The sequence below is a fragment of the Engystomops pustulosus genome, chromosome 1 (assembly GCF_040894005.1).
Source record: "Engystomops pustulosus chromosome 1, aEngPut4.maternal, whole genome shotgun sequence".
In the NCBI taxonomy this organism is placed as follows: Eukaryota; Metazoa; Chordata; class Amphibia; order Anura; family Leptodactylidae; genus Engystomops; species Engystomops pustulosus.
The window spans coordinates 266495683-266517472 of record NC_092411.1 but is presented as its reverse complement, the minus strand read 5'-3'; the positions used below and the strand labels follow the sequence as shown (position 1 = coordinate 266517472).

The window sequence follows — 21790 nt, the reverse complement described above, 5'->3', positions numbered from 1 at the left end:
ATGCTTGATTGAGGACTGTGGATTGTGGAGTCCAATCTAGTAGATCTACTTCATTAGCCAATCTCGATGTAGGTCAATGCATTTGGGTCATTGTCCTGCTGGAACACTATTCATAACACCTCATAACTCATCTTTTAGGACACTTTCGTATAACTTAGCATTGAGACGTCCATCCATCTTGGTAAAGTATTCAACGCCTTTGGCTTAGAAACTGTCCCATAACATCCGGCTTCCTCCGCCAAACTTGACCTTTGGTTACATTTCCTAAACCATTAATTCCCTTCCAAATCCTTTTGCACCCAACAAAGCCAAGTCTATTGACTTTTGTATCATCACCCCGAATCAATTTCCAATATTCTGCTGTCCACTTTTCATACTTTCTTCCAACTTCAAGCCAATACATCTTATGGTGATTTTGAAGTGAAGACTACTTCACCTTTTTCGGTGATATATTCCCTGGACACCAAGCTCTTGGCTTTGGGATGTATGGCTTTGGGATGTACTTCATTTCATATTCTTCTAGCTGTCATGGGACTCACATGATGCAGTTTGGCAATTTTCTTGGCCAAGAGAACATTGTCAATGAGCCGGATGATGCTCTTTCTTTTTCATTGGGAAATCTTCTGCTCCTTAATTCAAACCGGTGTCCATTCTCTTGGGAATGATCCAAAAAACACTGAGCTACTAGGGAATGTAAGAACAGGTTATAATTTGTAGTAAAGAAAATAAAGAGATTGTTCAACCGCCAGGATCAAAACGGCATCAATGCAGTTACATGACTAAGAATATGAGAATATGCTAACTATCATATTTTTCGGACTATAAGGCACATCTGATTAGAAGGCACACCTTATTATAAGAAAGATTGACCAGCAGGTGGCAGACCTGTGTACTGTTCAAGGCAGCTGTTGTCTGTAAGTACGGTTCATATATAAGGCGCACTGGACTATAAGGCGCACTTTTCATTTCTGAGAAAATCAAAGGATTCTTTGTGCGCCTTATAGTCCGAAAAATACGCTAGTCTAAAATCTAATTTATGTATGAGATAGACAAGATAAATATCAATGCCTCCCGTTCCAAGTAGTGGATGGTGACATATGAAGTCTAAAAGTCATAAGTACAATACATGGTTACCCTTTAGCTCGCCAATGTAAAGTGTTACATGGGAGCAGATAAGAGAGGCCATAAAGTGTAACTAAATCATTGAAGCTAATTTTTTCTCTACAGAAATAAACGGTGCGGATGATAATATTAAAATTTGTAATATACATTGTTAAGGAAAATATCTTCTTTATGTCTATTTTCTGCTCTTCTTTCTCCTGTAGTGAGCAGTGTATTTGTTGTCCCTTACACAGCATTGAGATAAGAAAAGGAGGATAAAGATTAACTCTTTCTATACCTAGAGAATATTTTCATCGATTATTCAATTCTGTAAGAAGAATGTGTCTCTGACACATTCATTATGGATAAGGCTTAGAGCAACCCTATTAGTAGCTCGCATGAGTGACCACTGTCAAGTGTCTCTATGAGAGGGATAGGGGCTTGAGATGAAGATGGAAGTGGCTATAGGTTGGAAATACAAGAATTGAGGTACAGTTATAATCGGGCTGCTAATCCCCATCACCCAAAAATATAGGACCAACAGATCCTGAAAAACACTTTTAAATATCTTAATCTTCAGCATTATTGAGAATAGCCATATAGGGGGACTTATTAGAGCTTGTTTGCCAGTTTTCTGGTATACAAGCCCTGAAATAGTCACAATTCCTAGCTGTATTATGCCACCTAAATGCCAAGGGGGCACAGAGGGGCATGACCGGGGCCATGCCCCATGGAGGTACTAGTGCAGGCTATAGCACTGGCATAGATTTGCCCAGCAGCAGTAGGGTGCAGGGGGGCATCATATGCTCTTCATAAAACCCCCACCAATGTGCTTAAAGGAAATCTACCACCAGGTTGAAGGATTGTAAACCAAGCACACTGACATACTGGCATGTGCCCCCTCTGGCAGGATCTGCTCTTCTTTTAGCTACTCATACCCTTGTTTTTAAGGGGAAAAAAAAGGCTTTAATTATGCAAATGAGCCTGAGGGCCCCAGGTTCCATTAACAACTATGAAACCTGGAGCCCTTCAGACTCATTAGCATAATTTTGAAAGCCAGGGCCTAAGAAGCTAAAAGAAGAGCAGATCCTACTAGAGGGGGCACACACTAGTATCTCTGTGTTCTTGGTTTACAGTCTTTCATCCTGGTGATAGATGTCCTTTAAGTGATATTATCTGGGCCTTTTCAACTTGTTATAATTCCCATTTGTTTCTTAGGGGCAATGTAAAATAATGGATCTTTCAGTATTTTATGGTGCCCTCATGATGGTTCTTAAGAACACTTAGAGTGGCCTATTCATCTGTGGATGAGAATCTGAAATAATGGTATGTTTTTAAAAATTCTCAATATCAGTAACAAAAATTTTAATTCCTCTTGTTCCCTTAAAGGTGGGATTACACTTTTTGCGGTCATCACTCTCATTTTGGATTCTTTCAAAATCGGCTATTACATTGGATATTCGGAGTGTTTATCTATAACGGAGGGGATATTTCCTGTTACTCACACCATCCACACTCTACTACAGGTAAAAAGTTCCTCCAAAGTTTCTTTTTTTTTTTTTTTTTTACAACTTACATGAATTCCTCTAATTCACAGATTTCTCTGCATCTTTTTAATCTTTAGATAAATACTATGATCACTTGTTTCCATTCTATGCACTGAATTGCCTATTGTTCCATCAAATGAACCTTAATTGTTAGGTAGTTGTATGGTCTTATGACATCGTCCTATCATTAGGTCTTCTTAACCCGGCATGTCATTACTATGTAGCTGTTATTCTTAATGGGTCATTTCTTGTCTTAATTTAGTAGAATTTTGCTTTGTGCCATCCAGACTTTTCAGTGAAGAATAGGTATGCAAAGGTTTTATGTATATAGATAACCAAACAGATAATGCTAGAACTTTTTACAAACTTATTATATTGTACCTAAAATTGAGTGATCAGTTGGGATCATAAAAGGGTTGTCTTGACTTTATACAAATTTTATATAAGACTTGGCGGGGTTATACAAACAAAAAAAAATTACTCACCTCCTCCAGCACTCCCATTGTCGTGCTGTGCGGCCAGTCACTGCTAGCCTCTGTCTGTTTACAGAGACCAGCGCTCCCGGCCCAACCCCTGTACATTGAAACTAATGTTATAGCAGTGGTCGGAATGGGAGTGCCAGCCTCTGAATACAAACCGAGGCCGGTAGTGAGAACGCTGCTGGAGAACACGAGCCCCATGTCACGGGTGCTCCTGTGATCCTCCTCTTGCGTCGCAAGTGAACTGGTGTGCCTCCCCATGCCCCCTTAGCGTTGCAGCACCTGTCGGCGATCCAGTGCTGTCTCCTGCAATCCAGCGCGTGCCTCCCTGCTAATTGGCGCTGGCCACCTGGAAATCTAATAGCTGGCCAGCCTCTTCCCTCATGCCCCTCCGGACCTTTGTGCTTCCCTGCCATTGAGAAAGCTGTGTTCCTTGCCCTGTGCGTTTAGACTGATTTCCCGTTGTGACCTTCCGCTACATCCCGGACTATGATCCTGTGCTGCCTGTCCTGACCTCCTGCCTGTCCCTGACTACGTCTCTGCCTTACGATTCTGCACCTCACCTTGGCCACCACCGCGGACAAAGTGGTACCTGTGGAGCGTCCTGGTGGTACGATGCTGCAGCAAGTTCAACCCGTGAAAAACTGGGTGCCACTTAGACTCCGCTCCCAGGTGTCGGCTTGCGCCATCGTCCGCGGTGGTTCACTGGGTCCAGAGGAGGTGAGTATAAGTTTTTTGCATGTATAGCCTCGCCATGTCTTAAAAATCTGAGACAACCCCTTTAATCGTTGGTCTTCATCTGTTCTGTCATGAACAAATTTAAGCAATGATGGAATCTCATTCCAGTTCAAGAAGCCCCTTAAAAATTCTTAATATTATTGAAAACCTTCATAGTGAACTCAGTGAAAAGGCTAAATCCAGACAAACTGTTACAGATTTTGCAGCAGATTTACTGCTGTAAAAAATTAGCAGAACACGACGGGCAAGTTTCAGATTTGAATACTCACAACATACCCTAAAACCCATAGACGAGGAATCTTCTGTGGGATTTACTTTACTAGAATTGTATTGTAAATGTCTGGAAATTTTTTTAAAAAAACATTTTTTTACTGTAGTACCGTAATTTCTATTTTTGAAGCAGATAAATTTATCAGAAATTATTTATATATTCATTATGGGGCTGTGTATGAAGGCAGAATTCATAATCTCCCAGATTACAGTAAAAGACACATAGGCATGCATGGATTTAACATAATCTCTGCAATTTTCTTGCAATTTTAAGATTATATGTAATTAATTGTCTTCATCTTATATGGTCCATTTGATAACCTGGGTTGTACATTAAGATAAGTGTAGGACTGGTGTCCTTTGGGCCCACAAGATAAAATTATTTTAGGGTCACACCTTCCACCAATTCCTTGGAAATAAACCCTAGTAGCCTCCAAATTGGATTATTCTATGCTACCCCCTCTAAAATCCGGTTAGAGCATGGGCCCAATGGAGGATCCTGTGTTGCTCTGGTTGGCCAGTCCAACACTGATCACACTAGACTGAGATATCAGAATAAAGCAGCACCTGCTGAATTGTTTTAGAGGGGCTGTACAGACCTCCACATAAATACCAGGGAAAACCAAGGTTTCATTTAGACTGGCGTTATAAAAGCCAGGCTTAAACTTATCCTCCCTGGTGCTCCGGAACTTGTATCCACTCCGGCCTCTCAGTGACTGCAGGAGCAAACTCCATAAATTTAGGCCTAAGACCAGGCCTGAACTAACAGAGTTTTTTGCTATAGTCTCCGCTGGTTTGAGATTATAGTAAATCTGGCATGCCTGCTGTTCACAACCCTGCCCAATCTCTGCCCGCCTTGCTCCTCCAAAATGGCATGCGGTTCAAAGAAGCCTAAAAACTGGGGGGAGATTCATGTGCCTCCTCTTGTCTTTATTACAAGTATTTGCTCTTGTTAATAGATATGGGTCCTGTATTGAGGACTGCCATGTATGATCTCAAATTTAATTGATGTTGTACTTACAAATGGTTAAGAAACGTTTAAGAAGAAAGTGAATTAAAGGGGTGTTTTTTTTCACAATCACAGCCAATCAGAATTGTATGATTTTCATTGATCCCCTTAACAGATGTCCTACAACATCAGATACAAAGGAGTCCCAGCAGTAAATAGCTGACCCGCTTTAAGTGATCTCAAACATATTTAGTTTAGATCATCTGTTACTATTGGTCAACGATGCACTCAAATGGGGCACATTTACTTACCCGGTCCTGTCGCGATCCCCGAGGTGCGTTCTCCGACGAGGATGAAGTCCGGAGCGATTCTTCAAGATCATACGTCCATTTTCCTGCATGTGTCACTTGCCCGCTGAGGTCCGCCGGAGTTCACCTTCTTCTTCCTGGTATATGTGAGTGCAATGTCTTGCAAATCCAGCGCTTAGTCCGAATCAGTCGGGTTGTCCGTCAGCCACGCCCCCCCGATTTGGCGCGGTTGCGGCAAAATCCGATCACGTGCGCCAATATCCCCACTTAAATGCGGTGCAAAACAGAAATAGTTGGGAAACCCGACGAAAATGAGCTGTGCGGACCATTAGTAAATGTGCCCTAATGTTTCCAATTGGGAAGGGGGTTTGTCAATGGACTGAAAAGCAGGATGGACATTTTGAAGAAATTTTTTGACCAAGCTTTTTGAAGGTGCTTGGGGCAGTAGTCACAAACAGAAAACTGTCTCAGGGCGGCCTAGACAAAGTAAGGGTATGGAGGTTTTCATGGTCCTGCCTTGGTCATGGTAGGGACGACTGGCCCAACTACTGGTGTGATGATGTATTGTATAAAGCAGTTGGTAAGACATCCGGCGGGCACAGAACAAGGCTTCTACCAGGCCGTTTTAATCTTGCCCAGACATAGGTAGGGTCATTGGTGACTTTGGTTTGTACACAGTAGCACAATGCAATGGAAACTTTCGGTGGGTTTGTATTACCCAAGAGTCTAGATCAGTGTTGGCGAACCTATGGCACGGGTGCCAGAGGTGGCACTCAGAGCCATTTCTGTGGGCACTCAGGTTATCACCCCAGGACAGAGTTCATCAGACAGAAACAAATCCATCAAATCTTTCTGCAGTCCCAGGCAACTTTAGAGATGCTGCTCTCAGCGGTATTTTTAAGCGACAATTCATTGGTTGTTTGGTACTGCGGAAAAAGTGAGAAGGTGTGGACAGGGCTGCAGTATCTTTTTGAGGTCCCCCTGCTGGACCCTTCATTCTTTCTCTACAGAGAGACCCTGGTGAGAAGCTACAACGAGAGTCTGAATTTGTACTCTTTCTTTCTATTGTATTGGTTGCATCAGGGAGCCAATACGATTGAAAGATATGGAAGAACAGGTAGCAATACGTTACTGCTTAAAATGCCATTTTGGCATTTCACTGTAAATAAGCGGATTTTGGTTGTAGCTTGGGCACTCGGTCTCTAAAAGGTTCGCCATCACTGGTCTAGATAAATAGCTCTGATGATAAAAGGTGTAGTATAGTGATTATTTGCATTGGTCATTTTTGCACAGGTATGTTGTGGTGAAAAGTAGAACACAGAAGCTGAGGTCTCCCTGATTGCCAAAATGAAGGGGCTTCATGATGCACGCAGAACAGTGTACAAACTGGTAACCTTATATCCCATCAAACATGAGTCTACTCACAGTGAAAAACTCTTACTTCCCAACCCTAGTGAAAAACTTCTCACTCAGTTAAACCAGTTTCCTCACTGTACTAAAGAGATGTAACTATGTTAAAACAGCGCTGTCTACAGTTGGAAAATCTGTTTCTTCTGGAATAGATATACTGGTTGGATTTTATCATGTCATTAGGCTTCCTTAAAGTCATAATTGATGTTAAAATGGCTGCCTTACAAGGGAGCTAAGAGGCAATGTTTTCCTTATCCCATCCTAGAAAACATATTTGCATATTACTCAGAATTATCTGCTGCATTTGAATACTGACGTTGAAGTAAAAAGAAGTCTACATTTTGGACAGTTACCATTGGAGTCTGTGATTTTGTCAACCACCCAGCAACCCCAGATCCTGACAACACATATAGATTGAATGAAATGTATCTATCTATCTATTTATCATTCCATGTGCTTTTGTTAATAAAACCACATCATTTTTATTTTATTCTAGGTCTACTTTTTATGGTTTCATTCCAAGGATGTCATCCAGTCATTTAAAACCCTAGAAAGGTAAATTATATTATATTTTTAATTTATGTTGCATATATGTCATACATAAGTGTCCCTAAAGAACCTGTATTAATTCACTTTACAAAGGAGCTTGTGAATTTTTTATTGCTGTAAAGCGTGTAACATTGTGACGTTTCGGCACACTGCCTTCATCAAACACGTATGTATTTGACGTGGATGATTCTAGGTCAACGTGTATCTGCACTTAAGGAAATGAAAGAAAAAGAAGTGCGAGAATAATGAACTATGGGCTGGCTTATCAGCTATTTGGCACCAGTGGTGCTGGGCCTAGGGCGTAGAGATGCAGAGGTGCGTCCGCAGATGCAGGAATATTTTTTCTATTTTTTGTTAAAGGCTACTTGTGAAAAACTTATTCTCCTCCATCAATCAATATGTTGTAGAACCTCTTTTAGTAGCAATCACCATATTTTGCCTAACTTCCGTCTCTTACATTGTTCTCGAGGAATTTTGGCCCATTCTTCTTCACAATGTTACATCAATCCGTTAAGGTTTTTGGACATTCATTTGGACCTTATTCATATAAGTTTTTTGCCCAGCATTTCAATTCGGCCTCATGCACACAACCATTACGGGGCCATGATCCACAGCACTGGACCAAGGCTGCATAGCAACCTTGCCAGGTGGCCACCGGACAATGTATGGGACATGTCCTATATTTTGCCGTTTTGTTGTGATGGACACCCGGCTATGGAGAGGGAAGAATTTCAGTGAGGCTTCATGCACAGTTATGGGGGACATTATTTGACTGCAAAATTTGTGGCCAGATCACAGCCCCCATAGAGGTCCATGGCACTGAATCATGTGTCTCACCGCATCGCAACCTGCCCAGGGCCAATACATGGGACATGTCCTAGATTTTGCTGTTTCTCGGCAACGAACGCTCCTCTATGGAGAGGGGAAGGGTGGACCTTAGGCCATTGCAACACTTTGATTCTTTTCCTTCTCAGACCTTCTGTTGTAGATTTGCTGGCATTCTTGGAATCATTGACCTGTTACATGACTCCATTCTGGCCAAGCTTTAGCTATTCATTGAATACATTGGTATTTCTATAATTTTTTATAAAATAAAAAACACATTTCACCACAGTGCATAAAAGTTGGTGCTATTTGTGACTCCGTACAATATGGCTAAGTATCTATACCTAGGGTTGTTCTGTCCTAAGGTCACTGCTTCATATGTCTTTTGGTTTGTTAAGATCTAACTTTGCAAAATGAAGCCCTGTATTCATATTCTTTTTAGAAAATTCTTCCAAACAAGCCACAACTGTAGAGTGTACTCTAGTGGCCTGCTTACTGAGGCATGTAGAGTCTGAGGTGTACCTTTTAAGCTTTTTTAAATTGGAATGTTTTTTAATCAGTTTAACTACAGAATGATGGACTTTCTAGTTATTTCTAAATAGTGTTATAACTAGAGATGAGCGAGCACTAAAATGCTCGGGTACTCGTTATTCGAGACGAACTTTTCCCGATGCTCGAGTGCTCGTCTCGAATAACGAGCCCCATTGAAGTCAATGGGAGACTCGAGCATTTTTCAAGGGGACCAAGGCTCTGCACAGGGAAGCTTGGCCAAACACCTGGGAACCTCAGAAAAGGATGGAAACACCACGGAAATGGACAGGAAACAGCAGGGGCAGCATGCATGGATGCCTCTGAGGCTGCCTAATCGCACCATTATGCCAAAATTATGGGCAACAGCATGGCCATGACAGAGTGACAGAATGAAGCTAGATAGCATCTAAAACATCCAATAATTGACCCTGACACTATAGGGGACTTCATGCAGAGGCAGCGGCAGCAGCGGCAGGCTAGAGAGTGGCATGGCGACATACCCTAAATGGACTCAGGCTTCAAACCAATGGGTGGCAGAGAGGAACCAAAGGAGGTGAGCAAGAAGCGCTCAAATAATATCGGTACATGATAAAAGTTTGCCAGTATATTTTGTGGATTACACAGCAGGGTGGCGACAAAGTTAACATGGAAGCCATGAAAACAACCCAAAATTCTGCCTGACAAAGCTCGTTTGATAAGGGGACCATGTATGGAGGCAGTGAACTAGTAGTAGATTAAAGGTGCTGCAGTTAAAACTATGTTAGTTGGATCTTGGCATGGAGCTGGCGCTCCGCTGCCAGGCGAGCTTTCGCCAATCCAAGCCCGTGTCTCTAGGCTACTCCCCAAACATCACTTCTAAGAACCTTTTGTATAAGATCAAGTGTAGTAGCGTTCTTATAAGTTTAGGATATGGCGGGTGAGGGGAATGTAAACAGAAGCGCAAGAAGCGCTGAAATAATATTGGTAAATGATAAAAGTTTGCCAGTATATTTTGTGGATAACACAGCTGGGTGGCGACAAAGTTAACAACTTTGATGTGGAATCCATGAAAACAACCCAAATTTCTACCTGACACACCTCGTTTGATAAAGGGACGATGTATGGAGGCAGCTATATGGACGACTTTTGGAGGTAGCAATGGAGACAACGTGTGGAGGCTGCTATGGAGACAATTTAATTTGGATAGTGCCTGTATGTGGCAGTCCAAAAAAGTTTTCAAACCAGAGGAGCAGGTAGGTGGCCCTCCAGAAAAATGGAATAGATTGAGTGCCTGTATGTGGCAGTCCAAAAAAGTTTTCAAACCAGAGGAGCAGGTAGGTGGCCCTCCAGAAAAATGGAATAGATTGAGTGCCTGTATGTGGCAGTCCAAAAAAGTTTTCAAACCAGAGGAGCAGGTAGGTGGCCCTCCAGAAAAATGGAATAGATTGAGTGCCTGTATGTGGCAGTCCAAAAAAGTTTTCAAACCAGAGGAGCAGGTAGGTGGCCCTCCAGAAAAATGGAATAGATTGAGTGCCTGTATGTGGCAGTCCAAAAAAGTTTTCAAACCAGAGGAGCAGGTAGGTGGCCCTCCAGAAAAATGGAATAGATTGAGTGCCTGTATGTGGCAGTCCAAAAAAGTTTTCAAACCAGAGGAGCAGGTAGGTGGCCCTCCAGAAAAATGGAATAGATTGAGTGCCTGTATGTGGCAGTCCAAAAAAGTTTTCAAACCAGAGGAGCAGGTAGGTGGCCCTCCAGAAAAATGGAATAGATTGAGTGCCTGTATGTGGCAGTCCAAAAAAGTTTTCAAACCAGAGGAGCAGGTAGGTGGCCCTCCAGAAAAATTGAATAGATTGAGTGCCTGTATGTGGCACTCCCAAAAATTGTTGAAAACAGAGGACCGGGTCGGTGGCCCTCCAGAAAAATTAAATGCATAAAGTACTATAGCTAGAGCCAGTGGGCCCTGTCAAAAAATAGCCAGTTTCCTCTGCTTTACTGTACAAAGAGGAGGAGAAGAAGGAAAATGAGGAGGAGGAGGAGTGGATAAATTATTCAGGTTGAGCTTCCTTCACCTGGTGGAGATTGGAAATTATGAGAAATCCAGGCTTTATTCATCTTAATAAGCTTCAGCCTGTCAGCGCTGTCAGTCGACAGGCGTGTACGCTTATCGGTGATGATGCCACCAGCTGCACTGAAAACCCGCTCGGACAAGACGCTAGCGGCAGGGCAGGCAAGAACCTCCAAGGCGTACAGCGCCAGTTCGTGCCACATGTCCAGCTTTGAAACCCAGTAGTTGTAGGGAGCTGTGTGATCATTTAGGACGATGGTATGGTCAGCTACGTACTCCCTCACCATCTTTCTGTAAAGATCAGCCCTACTCTGCCGAGACTGGGGACAGGTGACAGTGTCTTGCTGGGGTGACATAAAGCTGGCAAAAGCCTTGTAAAGCGTACCCTTGCCAGTGCTGGACAAGCTGCCTGCTCGCCTACTCTCCCTCGCTACTTGTCCCGCAGAACTACGCACTCTGCCGCTAGCGCTGTCAGAAGGGAAATACTGTTTCAGCTTGTGCACCAGGGCCTGCTGGTATTCATGCATTCTCACACTCCTTTCCTCTCCAGGGATGAGAGTGGAAAGATTTTGCTTGTACCGTGGGTCCAGGAGAGTGAACACCCAGTAATCGGTGCTGGAATAAATTCTTTGAACGCGAGGGTCACTGGATAGGCAGCCTAGCATGAAATCTGCCATATGCGCCAGAGTACCAACGCGTAAGAATTCACTCCCCTCACTGGCCTGACTGTCCATTTCCTCCTCCTCCAACTCCTCCAACTCCTCTTCTTCTGCCCATACACGCTGAACAGTGAAGGACTCAACAATGGTCCCCTCTTGTGTCTCGCCAACATTCTCCTCCTCTTCCTCCTCATCCTCCTCCACCTCCACCTCCTCCGATATGCGCTGAGAAACAGACCTAAGGGTGCTTTGGCTATCAACAAGGGAATCTTCTTCCCCCGTCTCTTGTGACGAGCGCAAAGCTTCCGACTTCATGCTGATCAGAGATTTTTTCAACAGGCCAAGCAGCGGGATGGTGAGGCTGATGATGGCGGCATCGCCACTGACCATCTGTGTTGACTCCTCAAAGTTACTCAGCACCTGACAGATATCAGACATCCACGTCCACTCCTCATTGTAGACTTGAGGAAGCTGACTGACCTGACTACCAGTTCTGGTGGAAGTTGACATCTGGCAGTCTACAATCGCTCTGCGCTGCTGGTAAACTCTGGATAACATGGTCAGTGTTGAATTCCACCTCGTGGGCACGTCGCACAACAGTCGGTGAGCGGGCAGTTGGAGGCGGCGCTGCGCTGCCCTGAGAGTGGCAGCATCTGTGCTGGACTTCCTGAAATGCGCACAGATGCGGCGCACCTTCGTGAGCAAATCAGACAGATTGGGGTATGTCTTGAGGAAACGCTGAACTATCAGATTTAACACATGGGCCAGGCATGGCACATGTGTCAGTCTGCCGAGTTGCAGAGCCGCCACCAGGTTACGGCCGTTGTCACACACAACCATGCCTGGCTTCAGGTTCAGCGGTGCCAGCCACAGATCAGTCTGCGCCGTGATGCCCTGTAATAGTTCTTGGGCGGTGTGCCTTTTATCGCCTAGGCTCAGCAGTTTGAGCACCGCCTGCTGTCGCTTAGCGACGGCACTGCTGCTGTGCCTTGAGCTACCGACTGATGGCGCCATGCCCACGGATGGTAGTTCGGAGGAGGAGGTGGAGGAGGGGTGGGAGGAGGAGGAGGCATAGTAGGCCTGAAACACCTGGACCGAGGTAGGCCCCACAATCCTTGGCGTCGGCAGTATATGACCAGCCGCAGGGTCAGACTCGGTCCCAGCCTCCACCAAGTTAACCCAATGTGCCGTCAGCGATATATAGTGGCCCTGCCCGGCAGCACTCGTCCACGTGTCCGTGGTCAGGTGGACCTTGTTAGAAACGGCGTTGGTCAGGGCACGGATGATGTTGTCTGACACGTGCTGGTGCAGGGCTGGGACGGCACATCGGGAAAAGTAGTGGCGGCTGGGGACCGAATACCGAGGGGCGGCCGCCGCCATGAGGTTGCGAAAGGCCTCGGTCTCTACTAGCCTATAGGGCAGCATCTCCAGGCTGAGCAATCTGGAGATGTGGACATTAAGGGCTTGGGCGTGCGGGTGGGTTGCACTATATTTGCGTTTCCGCTTCAGCGTCTGGGGTATGGAGAGCTGAACGCTGGTGGATGCTGTGGAGGATCGTGGAGGCGACGATGGGGTTTTTGTGCCAGGGTCCTGGGCAGGGGGCTGACTATCAGCTGACACAGGGGAAGGAGCAGTGGTGTGCACGGCCGGAGGTGAACGGGCTTGTTGCCACTGAGTGGGGTGTTTAGCATTCATATGCCTGCGCATACTGGTGGTAGTTAAGCTATTAGTGGTGGAACCCCTGCTGATCCTGGTTTGGCAAATGTTGCACACCACAGTCCGTCGGTCATCCGGTGTTTCCTTAAAGAACCTCCAGACTTCTGAAAATCTAGCCCTCGCCGCAGGAGTCCTCGCCACGGGAGCTTCACTAGTTGACACATTTGGCGCTGATGCACCAGGTCTGGCCCTGCCTCTCCGTCTGGCCCCACCACTGCCTCTTCCAACCTGTTCTGGTCGAGGACTCTCCTCCGTCTCAGAAGCACTGTGTTCACCCGGCCTATCAACCCAGCTTGGGTCTGTCACCTCATCATCCTCCGATCCCTCAGTCTGCTCCCCCCTCGGACTTCCTGCCCTGACAACAACTTCCCCACTGTCTGACAACCGTGTCTCCTCATCGTCGGACACCTCTTTACACACTTCTTCCACTACGTCAAGAAGGTCATCATCACCCACAGACTGCGACTGGTGGAAAACCTGGGCATCGGAAAATTGCTCAGCAGCAACCGGACAAGTGGTTTGTGACTGTGGGAAGGGTCCAGAAAACAGTTCCTCAGAGTATGCCGGTTCAAATGCCAAATTTTCCTGGGAGGGGGCAGACTGGGGGGCAGGAGGCTGAGGTGCAGGAGCTGGAGGAGTGCCGATTTCGGTGACATGGGTGGACTGCGTGGAAGACTGACTGGTGGTCAAATTGCTCGAAGCATTGTCGGCAATCCACGACATCACCTGTTCGCACTGTTCTGGCCTCAACAGTGCTCTACCACGAGTCCCAGTAACTTCAGACATGAACCTAGGGAGTGTAGCTCTGCGGCGTTCCCCTGCTCCCTCATCAGCAGGTGGTGTCTCACCCCGCCCAGGACCACGGCCTCTGATTCCTGCAGTAGTTGGACGCCCACGTCCCCGCCCTCGTCCTCTACCCCTAGCCCTCGGGTTAAACATTTTGAAAATGAAAGTTATAACTTTAATTTTTTTTTTACTTTTTTTTGTGTTTTTTTTGTGTTTTTTAGTTTTTTTTTGTGTTTTTTAGTTTTTAAAACCAAACAATGCTATCCTATTGCTATGGCTATTTTCTAGCCAAGTATGAAAGCACACTGCTATGCCAGATGAGATGACGCTGAGTTATTAAAAAAATAAACGTAAAATAAAAAAGGAAATGGCAGACTGTGCCTAATTGAAATCCAACCCCTAATAAATTTTCCCACTTCGGTCTTTGCGATGGATATGTGCGTCACTAAGCGCAAAACACAGCGGTCGCAAGTCTCACTACAAATTGCTCACAATTTGCTAGTAGATGCACTGCAGCAAGTACAGCCACCAGCAGATCAACCAGAAATCAAATATATATAACGCTACTGTAGGCGTAAGTAAGCAGTTTGGATTCTCCTATGGCTATTTTCTAGCCAAGTATGAAAGCACACTACTATGCCAGATGAGATGACGCTGAGTTATGAAAAAATAAACGTAAAATAAAAAGAAACTGCCAGACTGTGCCTAATTGAAATACAACCCCTAATAAATTTTCCCACTTCGGTCTTTGCGATGGATATGTGCGTCACTAAGCGCAAAACACAGTGGTCGCAACTCTCACTACAAATTGCTCACAATTTGCTAGTAGATGCACTGCAGCAACTACAGCCACCAGCAGATCAACCAGAAATCAAATATATATAACGCTACTGTAGGCGTAAGTAAGCCGTTTGGATTCTCCTATGGCTATTTTCTAGCCAAGTATGAAAGCACACTGCTATGCCAGATGAGATGACACTGAGTTATAAATTTTCCCACTTTGGTGTTTGAGGTGGATATGTGTGTCACTAAGAGCTAAACACAACGGTAGCAAGTCCCCCTGCAAATTCCTCACAATATGGTACTAGCTGCACTACTAGTGCCAGCAAGCCCAGCCACAAGCAAACAAAAAAAAAAAAGTATAACGTTATTGTAGCCCTAAGAAGGGCTGTTGGGTTCTTGTAGAATCACTCCTGCCTAACAGTAAGCTAATATAACACCCTAACGCTTTCCCTGACCAGCAGCAGCTCTCTCCCTAGCGGCATCCAGACAGAGAATGATCCGAGCAGCGCGGGCAGCGGCTAGTCTATCCCAGGGTCACCTGATCTGGCCAGCCAACCACTGCTATCGACGTGTAAGGGTACCACGTCATGCTGGGTGGAGTGCAGAGTCTCCTGGCTTGTGATTGGCTCTGTTTCTGGCCGCCAAAAAGCAAAACGGCGGGAGCTGCCATTTTCTCGAGCGGGCGAAGTATTCGTCCGAGCAACGAGCAGTTTCGAGTACGCTAATGCTCGAACGAGCATCAAGCTCGGACGAGTATGTTCGCTCATCTCTAGTTATAACCCATCTCAGGGCTTGTCTAAACGATCATTGCTAATGTCCTATCCATCATTGGCATTTTGTTACCACACACCTGAATGCTTCAGATCTGCAAATTATCAAAACTTCTGCTTTTATAACAGTGGTCACATCTGCTGATGATCAATTAATCAAAGGTATTTGATATGCAGCACCTGGCTACTTATTGTCTTATCGGTCACTAAGGACCCGATGTTTACTATTAGAAGTTTCTGTTTCTCATTCAGTATCCAGTAGTATGTATTATGTATGCCATACAAGTAGATGTAATGTGATCGCTCAACAATATTGCACCCTGAGCTGCATTCTATCTGCCATAGGAAAGTCTGAACACAGCTACCCAGGCCTATGGACGTGCTGCCGATACTGCTGAAAAGCATGCAGTCAATATTGGCAGAGGACTGCTGAAAGTTGACTTTTCTGGGAAGCCCTGGCCATATGCAAACAAAACTATCACATGTAAAGTCACAAATTATTACGTCAATTGGAATAGGGCTATTGGACGGAGCAACTCTTTGACCTCTACTTCTTGTTTGATCAATACTTTGTTTATCCACTTCTTTCAGCTGGTTATTGTATAAGGGGAAACCTATCATTACATCATTAGCAAAAGGACTAGAACACGGAGTGTCCCTGTCACCACCACCTTATGTTTGACCAATACATTATTTACTTATCGATGGGGTATTGTATTTAACCACTATAGGACAAGGCCTATGTGCACCATAATGTTGGGGAAAAAACCTGGGGAGAAAAACAGCAATTCCAGTAGTTGTAGTAGGTAGGGGACCTACTGCTACCCTCAGAGTTGTGCTTGGTGCTGTTTTGTTCTACCTGCTGTGCTCAGGGGGCCCAAAATCCACTATTGCTAAAATAAAGCTGGGTTCACATGGAGCTTTTGCCATATGCTGTAAGGATTCTCACCATGTTCTTCCCACTGTATCCTCTTCCCTCCTGTCCTTATATAGACACTGACATCACTGAAGTGCTCCCTACATTCAGGGGAGGCCGGGGGTGAATGCAGTACTGCTGCATCTGTCCCGTATAGACTTCAATGGCCTCAGCTGTGCATAAGCGTCGTTCGGCAAGAGGGAACAGGATGGAGAGAAGTAAGACATATACAGGCAGTTCCTGAGTTACGTACAAGATAGGTTCTTAAGTCGGAACTGTATATTTTATAATTGTAGATCCAGACAAAATTTTTTCTGTCCCAGTGACAATTGGATTTTCACAATTTTTGCTGTTATGGGATCAAGGATTATCAATAAAGCTTCATTACAGACACATTACAGCTGATCATTGCAGCCTGGGACTATAGTAACATCCAGAGAGCTTCACCAGAGGTCACAGGGGGTAGAGGGGTCCGTCTTTAACTAAGGGTCGTCTGTAAGTCGAGTGTCCTTAAGTAGGGGACCACCTGTATGTAGTTCCATTTATCTGCATGATTCTATGCAGTAGTCCAGTCACAGTGCTGATCCATTAAGTGAGATGTAAATTGGTTTTATGAAGTCATGTAGACGGAGAGTGAACTCTTTACTGATCCTTACCATCATTGTATCTCTGAGGATTACCTGCAGCGCTGACCTTCCAGTAATGGATATTACTCATCTCTTTTCACTCCATCAGATGTATGTGACTAGGCAGAGCTTGGAGCTAACAGATGGTCATATAGTGGCTATTGATCTCAGGTCTGCTTATGTCTCAGAGATTAAAGTGAACTGGTCAGCATGAAAGTTTAGTCTGTAGGCAGTAAGTTTTAGAGCAGGAGGAGCTGAGCAGATAATTACATAATAACTAGGATATTCTACATTTATATCTCTTTCTATGCTGTGAAGTCATAGAGGCCGACCTAGCAATAATTTCAGTGGCTGACATCACAGCACAGAAAGAGTAGGAATTTAAATATAGAATACATATAGAAAGTATTGAATACCTAAGACACTATATAGAATCTGCTTAGAATCTGCCGCTCTATTACATGCTGCTGCTTGTACATAGGACACTATGTACAATCTGCTCAGTTCCTGCTCTATAACATGCTGCCTGCAGATAGGACACTATGTACAATCTGCTCAGTTCCTGCTCTATAACATGCTGCCTGCAGATAGGACACTATGCACAATCTGCTCAGTTCCTGCTCTATAACATGCTGCCTGCAGAAAGGACACTATATTTAATCTACTTGGTTCCCCCTGCTCTATAACATGCTGCCTGCAGATAGGACACTATATTTAATCTACTTGGCACCCCCTGCTCTATAACATGCTACCTGCAGCTCGCACATATATCCATGAAGTGATCACACCACAACGCAACCCTTTTGTACAGACTGTACTGTTCTTAGTAAATGTGCCCCACTGCCTGTACAGTATGTACAATCTACTTAGCTCCCCCTGCTCTATAACATGCTGCCTGCAAATAGGACACTATGTATAGTCTGCTCAGCTCCTCCTGCTCTATAACATGCTGCCTGCAGATAGGACAATATGTACAATCTTCTCAGCTCCTCCTGCTCTATAACATGCTGCCTGCAGATAGGGCACTATGTATAATCTGCTCAGCTCCTCCTGCTCTATAACATGCTGCCTGCAGATAGGACACTATGTACAATCTGCTCAGCGCCTCCTGCTCTATAACATGCTGCCTGCAGATAGGACACTATGTATAATCTGCTCAGCTTCTCCTGCTCTATAAAATGCTGCCTGCAGATAGGGCACTATGTACTGCACAATCTGCTCTGGTCTTCCTAACCTATTACATGTTGTCTGCATTCACGGCCCTTTTTACATTAACCTTTTTGTGGTTCGTTTTCTTGTAGCCATAATTGCAGATGTCTCTATTCTGTGTACTGGATTCATTCTCACTGATATTCTTTCCTAGCGCTGTGTCTGTATGGCTGTAATTTCAGGCCCTGTCCTATTTGTATCTGATTTTGCATCTAGTGCCTCTCCATTGAAGTCTAAAGGTCTCACATTTTTGAGGATTGCATTCACGTTTAAACATTTTGCCAGACCGTTTTTTGGTTCTGTTACACTCATGTCCAGAAAATTATCACACGCCCAAATTTAAATAAAGGCAAGAAGCCAAAGACATCATTTAAGGCAGACTTCCATTTTTGCTGACAGATTTTTCACCTAAGAAAGGTTAAAAAATGGATAAAAACACAATAGACCTAGTTTGCGGATAGAAAAACCTTCATGTGAAAGGGTTTTTACACTCATTTTTCATGGTCACAAATTCACCTTAAATAACCTAGTGGGGGAGATTTATCATCCAGTTTCTGAGGTAAAACTGTTTTAGTTGCCCATGAAGCTCAGCTTTCATTTTATAAACAGCTGTGGGAAAATGAAAGCTGAGCTCTGATTGGTTGCTAAGGACAACTAGAACCGTTGTGCTCTAAGAGACTTATGATAAATCGAGGCCATTGCATCTATAATAATTTACTGTTGCTCGGCGTATACATGGAGATAACCCTAAATTACTGCCACAGGAACAGGCAGATAATTTTGAGGTTATTTAGGGGGCAGCAATGTGTATCAACCCCTATGCTTTCCATATGTATGTAATTTAGAGATGAAGTACCATTTCCCTCTCTTTCTGGGCAACAGAGTCACTCCTGGTAACCCTAATCTAACCTAGGGGGGACAAGAAGTTTACAACTAATTTAAATGAAGTTGTCCTCTATCCCTATCTATAATCATGGAGCAAGGGACAAGTGTCTGACCACTGGGACCGCCAACAATAACAGGAACTCACACAGTGCTGGCAAAGTTTTCACTTTAATATATCTATAAAATGCTATGAAAGTACAATCAGTCATTCATTACGAGTATAAAACGTCAAATTACCTTTCACTTTTATTGACTTTTATAAGTGATACAAGAGATAATCCTCAAAACTAAAAAAAACATGTGAACTCTGTCCTAAGACATAGCAGATGACTAGGCTACATACATGACCTAGGAAAAAAACTTTTCACATTTTCCAAAAATGATTGCATAATATAATTTTATGGCCAATGTATTCATAAAAATATTAAATGGCAAGAATATCTAGAAACTTTTGGATATCAATCATTTTACTTTCCAAATCTTCAAATGACCTATTCTAATGGTGGCTTAAAAAAACATAAATTTGAACCTCTTTCCTGCCCATAAGGTACATTCCATTAGATCTAGTTTTGGGTCTTGAACTTGATCATCTGATCGTGACCATGACCTAATGTTTTTCTATTGATTCTATCTTCATTGTGATCTTTTAGATTTCACATGCGGTACAGTTTCCAATTTATATTCCAACTTCTCTGGCCATGGCTTTGACCCAAGCCTTGTCTTTGACCCAAGCCTTGTCTTTGTTGGATTCTGCCTTCATCTTAACTTTCCAGATTTCTCACCTATAAACCTTCTCCAGTTCCATTGAGTGGGAATCTGAGATAAAGCGGTAATAATGGAGGTTATGACTCCAGGTGATGACATGAACCTCTACAACTTTGACCCAAGCCTTGTCTTTGTTCGATCTTCTAAGCTTCTCTTTCTATAATTTTTTTTTGTCTCGCCCTCTGGCTTGAAGCATCTAAACCGTTGTCCTGTTGCTGACCACTCGATTTCTTCCTGACTTTGCTATTTTCTTAGATTAAGATATTCCATGCATTATAATCACTGTCAATTAAGCCTTTTCCAGGGCCATTAACTGGGAATCTGTTTTGGATAGACTATACAGTAGGGTTAAGGGTAAAGAAGTATTATTGGAGGTAATGAAACTAACTTCTCTGACCATGACTTTGACCCAAGCCTTGTCTTTGTTGGATTCTGTCTTCATCTAATACCTTACATGTTCCAAATTTCTCAACTGATACTGTGAGTACAACCTTCCAGATTGGCCAGCTGGTCAACCACATTCTTAAAAGTTTTTTTGTCAGACCCCCCTCGCCCCCCTGGTTTGAAGAATCCAAACCACTCCATTTGGTCCTGGCTTTGCTATTCACGCAGATTTAAATATTCCTAGCAATATAATCATCAACAATTAAGATTTCTCTAGGGACCATTGGATGGAAATGGGTTTTGGATGGACTATACTGTAGGGTTAAGGGTAAAGAATTAAAGGATGGGCATGGCCTGGCTGAGCATACAGGAAGACGCACATTGGGAGAGCTCCCACCGGTTATTCTGCTTTTATCCGGTTTCTGGCCAAGTTCTGGCTCCAAAACTGAAGATCCTGCTGTAGACTGTCTCAAAATATGCCCTCTAAAGGCACCCATAGCGCGAAAGCCAGATATTCAAGATGGCCCGCTGTAACACAGGCATCAGCTCCCTCACACAGCAGGTGGGGGCATGAGGGAAGATCTGTACATTCTGCACCATGATGTGCATAAGATATCTGAATGCACTACTGAAGTGGAGCAGAGAACCTCAGATCTCGAGGATGATATTGCAAAATGTAAGAAAGCTTCTAGAAGGGCACAGGATGAGATTGGCACCCTTTGGGACAAAATGGATGACTTAGAAAACAGGGCATGCAGAAACAATGTGTGGCTCGTGGGGATACCCGAGAAGGAGGAGGGCCAATATCCCACAACTTTTATTGAGCAGTGGTTGCTTCCGAAATTTGGGAAGGAAACGCTTTCCCCGCTGTTTGCTATTGAAAGGGCCCACAGGGTCCCCACAAGGCCGCTTCCACCAGACTGCCCGCCCAGACCAATGCTGGCAAAGATTCTACATTTTAGAGACAGGGACACTATCTTCCGTAAGGCATGGGACAAATCTGACCTCACCATTAATGGGGTTAAAATATCTTTGATTATTCACAAGATGTGCAGCGGAGGAGAGCCAAGTTTTTGGACATAAAACGCAGACTAAGGGCTGTGAATGTCCCCTACCCAATGCTATTCCCGGTTAAATTAAGAGTGGTGGCACTGGGGACTACCTACACTCACCGGCCACTTTATTAGGTACACCATGCTAGTAACGGGTTGGACCCCCTTTTGCCTTCAGAACTGCCTCAATTCTTCATGGCATAGATTCAACAAGGCGCTGGAAGCATTCCTCAGAGATTTTGGTCCATATTGACATGATGGCATCACACAGTTGCCGCAGATTTGTCGGCTGCACATCCATGATGCGAATCTCCCGTTCCACCACATCCCAAAGATGCTCTATTGGATTGAGATCTGGTGACTGTGGAGGCCATTTGAGTGCAGTGAACTCATTGTCATGTTCAAGAAACCAGTCTGAGATGATTCCAGCTTTATGACATGGCGCATTATCCTGCTGAAAGTAGCCATCAGATGTTGGGTACATTGTG

General features: G+C 44.2%; 1 protein-coding gene across 1 annotated transcript in view; it reads left to right on the top strand.

Moving 5' to 3' along the window:
* Positions 1–21790, top strand: part of LOC140112929 (proton channel OTOP1-like) — a 55244-nt gene that overhangs the window by 6105 nt on the left and 27349 nt on the right. The window contains exons 2-3 of the mRNA XM_072132615.1: positions 2491–2627; positions 7299–7357. Coding sequence (XP_071988716.1) covers positions 2491–2627; positions 7299–7357 — 196 coding nt within the window. The remainder of the gene's footprint in view (positions 1–2490; positions 2628–7298; positions 7358–21790) is intronic.